The 10,717-nt window shown below is 34.3% G+C and overlaps 3 protein-coding genes across 5 annotated transcripts in view; 1 reads left to right on the forward strand and 2 right to left on the reverse strand.

Moving 5' to 3' along the window:
- The window catches only part of LOC124899333, an 8,867-nt gene extending 3,749 nt beyond the window's left edge, over positions 1-5,118 (forward strand). The window contains exons 2-4 of one of the 3 annotated variants that reach the window (XM_047413862.1): positions 1,186-1,336; positions 2,375-2,429; positions 4,054-5,118. In XM_047413862.1, the coding sequence (XP_047269818.1) occupies positions 1,186-1,336; positions 2,375-2,429; positions 4,054-4,082 (235 nt within the window). In that variant the 3' untranslated portion in view covers positions 4,083-5,118. Of the gene's footprint in view, positions 1-1,185; positions 1,337-2,374; positions 2,430-3,988 lie in introns of all 3 variants that reach the window. The other 2 variants (XR_007056759.1, XR_007056760.1) reach the window with 2 other exon arrangements.
- A 237-nt stretch (positions 5,119-5,355) lies between these two features.
- Positions 5,356-7,244, reverse strand: LOC107855434 (protein ASPARTIC PROTEASE IN GUARD CELL 1). Its single transcript, XM_016700454.2, has one exon. It carries the CDS (start codon positions 6,962-6,964, stop codon positions 5,483-5,485), a length of 1,482 nt encoding a protein of 493 aa, XP_016555940.1. The 5' UTR covers positions 6,965-7,244; the 3' UTR covers positions 5,356-5,482.
- A 1,655-nt stretch (positions 7,245-8,899) lies between these two features.
- LOC107855390 (transcription factor SRM1-like) lies at positions 8,900-10,700 on the reverse strand. Its single transcript, XM_016700384.2, has 2 exons — positions 10,049-10,700; positions 8,900-9,508 (listed from the first exon to the last, which is right to left on the reverse strand). The coding sequence occupies exons 1-2, from the start codon at positions 10,282-10,284 to the stop codon at positions 9,364-9,366; spliced, it is 381 nt and encodes a 126-aa protein (XP_016555870.1). The 5' UTR covers positions 10,285-10,700; the 3' UTR covers positions 8,900-9,363.
- Positions 10,701-10,717: the final 17 nt, after the last annotated feature.

The following is a 10,717-nucleotide window of genomic DNA, read 5'->3' on the forward strand; positions in this document are numbered from 1 at the left end:
AAAAAAAAGTAAATAAAAATTAACTCCATGAGAGGAAAAGGAAAAACGTGATTTGTCCAAAAAAATAAAAAAATTAAATAACTTAGAGAACAAAGAAAATAAAGATGAGAATGATGAGAATTACTTAAGTGGTGGGATAAAAAAATAATTATGTGTCAAAATAATAGGTGTCTCATGCAATTATGATGTGGTGCAAGTGAGATGTAGCTGAGCTGAATATGAGTGTGAGTGTGAACAAAAAGTGATTGGGAAAACTTTTGCGTGTTAATTTTTTTTTTTTTTAAATAAATGATTACGAAAGGTGAAAACTTTGTCCAACAAAGGTATTTGATATGTCTGAGAATATTGAATAACTTTTTTATGAGGGTTCTGTAATAGTTTAAAGAAAGTAAATTCCAAATTAGTTTAAATCAAACTTTAGTAGTTAACAATTTTTGCTATGATCTTTTAGTTTGTGTGAATCAAACATTCAGTTAAGTGCTAATTTTTACTTAAGTACGTGTTCAAATATTTAAGTATTGTTCAAAACGTAATTCAACAAGCTTTGTAGTCTTGCTCACCTTCATTTTCATGATTGTTTTGTTAATGTAAATGAATTCATTATTTAATTCTTGTTTGTTATTTCTTATAAGAAAAAAGTTTTGAAAAAAAAAATTAAAAATATTTTTTTTTTCCTTTTTAGCACAGGGAGGAGAAGGGTGGTTCGTGGAATTTTGGGTTGGGGGTAAGAGGTGGAGTTAAATAATAAATATAAGATAAATGGTAAAATAGAATTATATAATATTAAATAAAAGAATAATTGAGAAAACAAAAATAAGCAAATCATGGATACCACCAAATCGGTGGTTATAAGGTAAACCATGAAATTAAACTATGACATACCATTCATTTTAAGAACAATCAAAACAAACATGTTTTTGGAAACCACCTTCTAAACAGTACAATTAGTTTTTGAAGGATCAAGAGGTCTTATGTATATGTTCATACGTAGTGTGAATTCCACAAAAGGTTGAAATGTTGTTGATAACAAAGCTATTGTTGAGAGCTCTTGCCCCATGTTGTCTTTTATTCTGACATTTCTGCTCTTATTGTAAAATTATCCATTTCTCTGATGGTATAATTCACACATTAATTACTGTTTTTTTTAAAGCAGATTTTAAAAAGTTTTTGTGTTCCTACATATAGTGTCTATTTATTTGGAAGAAAAGACGGCAAAACAAGAAGTCGGACAGATGATACTTCTATTTCTTCTCTTGTAGCATTATTTGTTTTGCATATGCATCATAAGTGTGGTCACTTTTTGTGTTTCTTCCCTACCTTAGAGGTAAGGTGTAAGGTATGTGTTCACTCTACAATTACACTGGTTTTGTGTGAGCAAGAATTGATTTTATGTGATTTGATTTAGGAGTTTTGCTTTTTCGGTGGTGTTATATAGTGATGATAACGTGTTCTTGGTGAGGAATAAATATCCTCTAGGATACTGTTTTCTATTCAGAATCACTGTTAAATCTCCTGCGATCTTTCAACGTTTAGTAAAGAGATTAAATGTATATTAATGATCTGCTCATAGAGCAAATACATCAGGATTGGGAGCCTAGAAGTGATTATTTACATTGCCATTCTTCTCAAATCTCAAGTGAACGGCAAGCTACTGTTTAAAATTAATCCTCCACCATCCAATATCCGTAAGGCGCCAAAGTAGGAAAAGAGCAAACTTTATTGGACAGAAATGATACATTTTCCTGGAACCAAAATGCTCGACTTCTTCAGTACAAAACCTCATCATGTGTTACTTAGAAAAACTGCTTATACCATTTACATGGTATATTTATATTACTATTTTTTACTGACAAATATAAGAGTCGGTGATTAGTAGTTGGTTTTGAAAATGATTGCCGGAGAACTCTTTGATTGTATCGTAGCCTGGGGGATTTTTTTGGGAAACTGGGTACTTGAGCGTCTAAAGGAAGCAAAGTCAAATATTATGTTTAGAGAAGGTAGTGTGATGGTCTGCTATCTGTCAAGTTTTGAACTGTGTGGCCATTGCCGCTTAAGAGTTGGTTATTAAAGAAGTTAGATATTAGCTTATTAATTGTTACAGTGTAAATGATTTTTCCCAAACCATAGCTAGAATCTAGATTGTTGAGTACCACCATGCTTGTATCAATGTGTCCCCTTTATTTGGATGTATTCAGAAATGGCCTTTTCATTGTTTTTCATTCATATTCAAGAAGCATCTGAGATGTATGTTTGATTCACTGTCAACTTCTATTTGGGAGGATTGAATTTGTTAAATTTTGAGGCAGATCTGTTATTGAGAACAGGTAGTAGAGTGTCACTGTATCATTTTAATGTTCCTTTCCTTTGTTGGCAGTTGCAGTTTCTGTGTGCAAACTCTCTGTTTGTCCTGCTGTACAGTCTTCCACTTAGTAAGTAACGTTTTTATCGCGAATTCAAATTTGTACAGCTAATTTATATTTGTGATTCTATACTTGCTTTCATATTACTAATGTCTTAAACAATTTCTTATTTGGGTTTCATTTGGGGTTTGCTCGGAAATGTTTCCCTAAAGTAAATGCTGCAGCTATTGATTAATTTGGTGTTATACAGTGATGTATTGACCATGCTTTATTTTGTCATGATTGTGTGTTGTGTGTTAGAGGGAGAACGAGGAAGGTCGTTGAATTTCCATATATATTGATGTGTGCTAAATTATTTAGTCTCGCCTCATAAATTAATTTACTGGATTGATTAGTTAGGTTCCGAGAACTGAACCCGGAGGTTCTACATAATATTCTATTTCCGCTTCAATATGAATATCGAATATGAACTAAAAAACAAAATGAGAACAAAAGTTGGGCTACATTATTGTCTTGATGATTAAAATCTCCAGGAAGTCATTGGGTTGTTTGTCAGATGCTTTATTCAACTTTATATTGTATTGCTTGGTTTTTTCTGTTGCCCTTCTTTCAAAGTATAGATGCTTCCTCTCATGCCATAATCGTAATGCCTGTTTTCGCTGCTGGACCTAATCAAGTAATAAATCTTCAACTGCTTTACAAATCGTCTTCTGAGTGTGTGACAGTTTGACGTACTTCTTAGTCTACTAATTTAAGTGCAGCTTATTCCAGTGCCAAATTGTTGGTTTCTCAGTGCTTGTACGATTTGGGCTGTAGCAAACACGTATAAAGGCTATTGTGGTCTGTGCCTTCAATTTAGCTTCTTGTTCTGGGAATTGTTATTAAATGGTTATAGCTGTTGCAACCTAATAAATGATACTTAAAATAAAATTGAACTCTTTTAGTCAATATTTTCCTTGGAAAAGTAATGAAAGGGGAATTGATAAGTGATAAAGAAACATTCTGCCAGTTCACTTCTGCAATTTAGGAAAACTTTTTATCCCCTACAGTTCTTTCTATATCTTTTGGTTCCATTTACACAACTTTTCTTTCGTTATGTTAATGTGTTGTAATAAACAGCCGTTTACTTACCCTGATATAGTTTAGTGTATTATTGGTTGCAAGTTGATAGCTAAGAGTAAAGCTAAAATCTTGAGCTAGATGTACATCTATCATAAGAGAAGGAACATTCAACTTTCAACTCTGATTATGACCAGAACAGAGGATTGATTGGTTGTCTTTTCAAAAAACCTTCCTTCTCATTTGAAATGGATTGCTTTGTGTGCTTACTTGCACCTAATATAAGTAAACAAAGGTGTCAGATCATTGAACAATTTAACATGTTTTAATATGTATCAGTATTACTGTAGATGTAAGTTTTAGTTCGTTAACCAACAAAACTTTTCATGTGTTTGGTCTAATAAAAAGAATTATGTCTGCATACACGATGCTGTGTTTCACACCTGAAAAGAATAAATAGATGTATCCAATTTCTAGCAATTTAAGTTTTTAGATTTACAGGTCTACATGATTCAACATCTGCTCTTTATTTAATTAACACAATGTAAGAAAAAAGGGTCTTATCGCAGTACTGTAGGGACTTGGAGTCTCAGCTTATGCTTTTGCATAATTTCCAACGTTTTGTGAAAACTAGGAACATCTAGCAGTTCTGTCAGGAAGTAGTCAAGTATAACTTCATTCTCTTGACCACTAGAGTTGTGTTCGATCCCCGCATTTGGCGAATGAAGCAAACTCTGTGGCCAGTTCCCTACCGCTTAGTGTGCTGACAGAGAAACGGAGGATTAGTCTCACGCCTGCCGGTTGTGGGGATACCTTGGGAAACCAAAAAAAAAACTTTATTCTCTTAAGTCTGATATTTAATTGAAAAAATTATTAAATTGTTGGGTTGAACTCACAGAATTAGCCATTTGTCAAAAGTATTGAAGTAATAGAACTTTATAGTACTAAAATTTCTTTGTTTGTAAACTTACGGTTTCTGATAACCATCCGTATTCTTTAATTCTGTAACATAAGCAAGCTCCCCATGCCTCTTTTTCGTGATCAGAGTCTTAATATTCGACAATCATCTTTATTGGGAAGCTGAAAATTAGAGAACAAAATGGTTGCTAATGAATGAATAACTACAAATGAATTTGTAGTTTTAATTAAGCTAAAAACTGGTTTCTGGTATAATAACTACAATAAGTATTGATAAAGACATAATGACATCAATCTAAATCCGAAGCTAGAAGTAATTCAAGCCTTTGTTAAGTAATTTTTTCACGCAAAAAGACGAATCAAAGAAAATGAATTTGTCTAGGCGTCCATCCATCTCTCGTAATTTAAAGCTAATTCAATTGTGCCTACCTTTGAGAAAAAATGTATAATTAGTCTTTGAGCCATGCCTCAAATAAGTTATTAACATGAGATTTTGCTCTATTATCTCCTTTATAAGCTTTCGGCTCTTTTATAGTAAGGACTAGTATCAAGATAAGTGTTTTTACTTCATGAGTCTAGCACTCCAATTGGTTTTAGATGGGATAAGAGAAAAATGAGGATATATATATAAACACAATTACCACTTTCAATATGAATCCTGAAAATCAGGCCTAGATTTTAGATTTGTATTAAATATTTCTTAGTAACATCCAAGTTGTTGTAGTACAGTGGTGAGTATTCCCGCCTGTGTCACCCTGGCGATCCGGGTTCGATCCCCGGCAGCGGGCGCTTCCTATTTTTCTGCCTTTTGTTTTCTATCTTTGACGTTTCCAGAATTTTGAGGCAACCAGCAAACAAAGGTCCTTTCAAAAGCCTAGCAACAATTTGATCTATCTCTGTTTATTCTTATCCTTACAAAAGATAAGAGATACATCTTACAATTAAATTAATTTTATTAATGGTATTTTAAAATTTTAAATTTAACTAATGGACAAATGAAATAAGTCTATTTTTGATATAAAAAACAGGGTAACTTGAGCATTTTATTTGATCCAATTTTTTCTCCTTTCCTTATAAAGTCATTTTAGTTTAATGCAGCTATGCCACTTGCCACTAATCTCTACTAATTGCACTTCCAAGTACTATTAACATTTATCACGACTAAATCCAACAAGATTATTAGCCAAATCAAAACTGACACGTGTCCCCTGCTGCTGTACATTTCCAATTATCGACAATCCATCCACCGGAGCAAACGCTAAGCAGTATTTCCCCGACGATTCTACCGGCACCAGTACATTCTCCGCCCGCAACGGCAGCGCTTTTCCACCTGAAAAATGAATAGCCACCGTCGGAACCTTGGCCGTTTTCATCGACGACAAATCAAAGCATGTATCGAACAACAGGAATCCCTGGGTGGCCGGCAAATGCTGAGAGTATTTTACGAATGTATCACGTAAAGAAGTGTAAACTATTGTCTGCAGACGTGTCACCGCTGTTCCGGAATCGACGATAACACCTCCCCGTCCGTTATCATCTACCCGAAATACACTCTCCGGAACCGGTAACATCTCGCCGGCGACGCTGATTCCGTCGATTCCTACGTAGAAAAAGGTTTTTTGCTTCGAGTTACGTATCAATGGAGCAAACGCGGCGTCACTTGGTCCGGCGGAGTTGAATTCCAACGTCGATGAAGAATCGGAATCACGGTCTACTAGACAGTAGGAGAACGACGTTGCTTTGATTTGAGATGGAAGGGATAATTTACCGCCACCGAGACCAATCAACCCAGCTGAGCCGATGAACAAACCTTCGTTATCGTGGCCACAACCAATAGCAACATTAGAGAACGATCCAGTGTTACCAAATGAGACAGTTTCAGTAGCTAATTCTCCTTGTGTAAACGATCCATCTCCGTAGGTGACTTGATACATACAAGTATCGGAAACACAGCCGGAGATATCAAGTGCTAAACACTCCGGTGACTCGCAAGGGACCCGATTGTATGAGGAGGAGTCAATCGGGTTGAAAATCGGATCAGTTTGTTGGTAGCATTCGATACAGGGTTGGCATTGTAGCCAACTTACGTCACTTCCAGTATCGATAGCCATGTAAAATTCCTTCACAGGTTCTCCAACTCCTATCCGGGCGAAATACTCGCCACTTCCTTGACTTGTTCCAGATATAACAGGGGTCTCAAGCTCTTCAGTTTGAACCGATTTGTCCAAACGAGTAAAATTGGTGGGAAAAATATGAAGCGTACTGAGGAGTGAGGAAACTCTAGCTGAGTCACGAGCAAGTCTGGAGAGAGTGAGAGATGTATAGTTATTGTGTTGGGGTTTCACGAGAGTAGAACGAGGATGGATGGATACAGCGAATGCAGAGGAAGATGAAGATGAAGATGAAGATGACAACGAATAAAGGGGTTGTTGTGGTTGCTTTATTGCTTCGTTTTTGGGAGAGAGAACCTCGACGGTGTTTCGAATGGATTTTGAGACATTGAGAATTTGGGAGTGTGGAAGGGAAGAAATCATGAGCGAGCGAGAGAGAGCATTAGGGAGGAAAGTAGAAGAGATGATGGCCATGAGAATGATGAAGAAGTTGGAGGACAATGAGGAGGAAGCCATTGTTATTTGGTGTAAAGAGAAACGATGAATGCAAAGAAGTGAATATTAGAGTGGCATATAAATAGCAAGAGGAGGAAGAGAAGGACAAGGCAAAAGATGAGAAAATAGAGAAAGATAAGAAGCTCATGTGTAGGTTGTAGCAAATAATGCATTTATATGGAGGGAAAGAGAAGTTTTCATACATCTCTAGAGACTAGAGTGTACTCATTCGCAAAAACTTATCTCCATTTATTTGTTATCACTCAACTATATTTAATTTAATAGACATATTTTTAATTTATCGAATAGCTTAATTATGATAAGTTAAATTGATTCTGATATAAACAGTCAATGTGGTAAACGATTAAGTACCGTTTTAGGGTCGTTGGGTTCAGGCTCTCAGTCATGGAGCAAAGCTGAAGTTCTTTTGAGAACTACTTACATGCTTCCTATGTCGGACTTTTGTTTGGCGTTATTTTCCTATTAGTATATTATTAAAACAATGATATATTCATATATTGAGAAGCTTTTATCCTCATATAAATGGGACTATTACATTTTTAAGATCATGAATTTTAAAATTATATAATTATACAAATATTATGTCATACTTAATAACACAAATTTTAACACTCTTATTTCTTTATTGAAGTTTGTGTTAAGTCAAACTTCACATTATTACAAATAAAGTGAAATAGAGAGAGTTGCAGATTTAGCACTTATGAGTATTTTCCTCAATTTGGTCTGGCTTAATCAATGCTCTTAAACATTCATTACAACATAATCTGTCAATTTCCTACCTAATTTTCAACAAGGTGTATCTGATTTATAGACTCAATGACCTTTCCCTGTTAAAGTCACGGACATTTCTCTTTTAGTCAAACATTTTCTTGTATGTACCTTAGTAATTATAGGACTTAATTGCATCCTAATAATTTGATAATCCAGAAAAAAATTGTTACATAATCTTTTCTTCTCCTTTTACTTTTCCTATCTTGTTTCTCATCCCACAATCTTTTCATTCACAATTTGAGTTTTTCTTGACTTCAAGAAATGATATTTATTTTCCTCCCCTCTATTTACTCTTAGTTTAATTCTAAAGTGAGTGATTAATAGGATGCTGTTCAATAGGAGGGAAAAAGTTAACACATTTTACTCACAAGTCAAAATATTTCTTTGTTTAGTTTGGGAATTAATTAAACTTTATAGTAATTACCAGCCTATTTGTTGTATAGGTGGGTAGTTAGAGTAATGGTTCCTGGTGCAACAAAGACTTCAATTAGAGTAGAAAATCGACTCTTCTTTTTTCTGTGTTTATTTATCCATTTATTCAACTACTAGTCCAATTTATGTCCACTTCTGCTCTTCGTAAATATTTCTGAGAGGGGTTGGTTTCCAAGTTCACACTACGGAAATATAGGTTTTTCTCACTGCAAATTAATGAAAAATTTACTTTGTATAAACATATTTTCCAACCATTTCCCACCGAATCAATTCATTGGGAAAATGCAGAATGAGAAACAGATTCTCATTGAACCAGTGAGAGGCTTTCTAATTTTTTCATATGAAAATATTATTATTTTTTCTTTTCTCACTGATTAATTAAAATATCTATGAAAATAGTCATCCAACGTTCTTGAATGAAAATTTCAATGTGAAAAAGTACATCTTTTGGTAGTGTGATAAGTTTACTTTCCATATGCTTAAATTCTTGTGCAAATAATAACGAATTTTTCTAGTTTCTTATTTCAGAATGTCTCCATCTATTGTTCTTATTATATTATATATATAAATGAAGAGGAGGAATGGAATATATCATAGTGAGTTTCCAGGTAATTACTACAGCATATGTTTCTACATCAACAAATCAATCATCAAGATTAGGGGTGTGAAATAAACGAGCTGAACTGAATTTGAACGAATTAAATAGTTCTATTAATAAATGAACGTGTCACTAACCCATCTACTTTGGATAGAAATAAGTGGGTCCTAAACATGCTTGAGGCAAGCAAAATTTTGATTGTTTAGATTGATAGCATGTTAAATATGAGCTAAAAGTAATAGGAAGCCTGTCAAGCCTAAGTTTGAATACCTTCTAAGTTATATGGTCTTCAATTTTATGCTACAAAAACATTAAATTTCTGATATTACAGTACTAAATAAAGAAGATAAAATCCAATCATAAATTGTAACAAAATCTTTTACAAAAAAAAAAAAAAAAAGTGCAGTCCGGTGCACTAAAGCTACCGTGGAAGGGCCCCACCACAAGGGTGTATCGTACGCAGCCTTACCTTGCATTTATGCTAGAGGCTGTTTCCAAGGCTTGAACCCGTAACCTTCTAGTCACATGGCAGCAACTTTACCAGTTACTCCAAAACTCTCCTTCAAATTGTAACAAAATCTAGACTAGCTAAATAATGTCATGGATGCTGGTTTTTCTTCAAACGGTTAAAGTACTTTTGAGCATGAGTGGCCACTTGAGATGGCGTCCTTGATATCACAATGTTCCTTGAAATGCTTCTCCAATCGCCTTTCCCATACGTCTCTAAGCCAAGCAAAAATAACCTAAAGAAAAATATGACTATAAAATAATATTTACTACTATCTTAATTTTCATATAGAGTATAATCGTGGGAGCCAGGGTGGAGGTCAGGCAGGGTTGGGTCAAGGTGCATGAAGGGGTGAAGGGCGGATGGAAAGTATTTATGAAGCTTAAATACCTATATTTTTACTTCACATACTAGCATATTTTTTGAGTAAAAACAAAATTAATAACCAAATGTTGTACAAATTAGTGCTGGATTTTATGTAGGGATTATTAGATATTCTTGAATCCCAACCAAACAACCTTAGTAAATACCATACCATAGTTGTTGTCGACATTATTAAAAATGAACATTTCAATATATTTGTTAATTTACAATATCAAGATAGAATTGACTTAGTTTTTTTTTTTTTTCATTTTGTTCTTCAAAGTAAACTTTTTTGAAAGGAAACAATATTAATTACATTGAAAAGAATTAAAAGATAAATTAGTAAAAAATTTCTTATTAATGATTTCTTAAAGGGCATGCCAAATGTAACTGTTACTGATAAGTATTGTACCTGTGCTCTTCTTTAGTCCATGGTGTCCCTTTTCTTCTCTCTGGGCATTGGGCTGTCTCTGCAAACTCATTCCCATTGGACTGCCAATCATCCCTCGAAACTCTAGAATAGCCATAGCTATTTTCCTCTACAGTATAATTTGGGATTGGAACATAGCCATATTCAATGGCTGTAACATCATCCACTAACAATTGGTAATGTTGCTTCAGCTCGTCAATGGTTTTATTTGGAACCATTGAAGCAATTTTTTACCATTGCTCTTTCGAGTCATCGATAGAATGCAGCACGGCAATGGCATTCTCAAAGGCTCTCTCTTCCTCTCTGCTCCACACTACTGGATTTGGGGTTGACATGTTTTCTCTTAGCAGCAAAGGGAAAGAGAGCATGTAAATAAACTATACATGACTAGGTTTTCAATTTGCAAATGGGCTACGACTTGTTTGTAGGGCTAGTAATTCTTCTCCAACTGTTCCTATAATTCATGCTTATACTACGGACGTTTTGGATTCTAGTACCCGTTTCAAAGAAGTTATAAAGTTGTACTAGATATCTTATGGACCATGGTCTAGGAATCTAGGAAAATCCAAAAGATTGAAAAGCTATTTTGTCAATTGTTTTTTCTACTGCTAATAATGCCTAATTCAATTGAAGAAATGCACAAAATATTTT

This window comes from Capsicum annuum, chromosome 6, assembly GCF_002878395.1.
Source record: "Capsicum annuum cultivar UCD-10X-F1 chromosome 6, UCD10Xv1.1, whole genome shotgun sequence".
Lineage (NCBI taxonomy): Eukaryota > Viridiplantae > Streptophyta > Magnoliopsida > Solanales > Solanaceae > Capsicum > Capsicum annuum.

Excerpts from the sequence above, each read along its gene's own strand:
- LOC107855434 (XM_016700454.2), bottom strand. The coding sequence starts at position 6,964 with ATGGCTTCCTCCTCATTGTCCTCCAACTTCTTCATCATTCTCATGGCC.
- LOC107855390 (XM_016700384.2), bottom strand. The coding sequence starts at position 10,284 with ATGGTTCCAAATAAAACCATTGACGAGCTGAAGCAACATTACCAATTG. Across the intron at positions 9,509-10,048 it reads TGGACTAAAGAAGAGCACAG|GTTATTTTTGCTTGGCTTAG; the intron begins GTACAATACTTA and ends ATTTTTCTTTAG.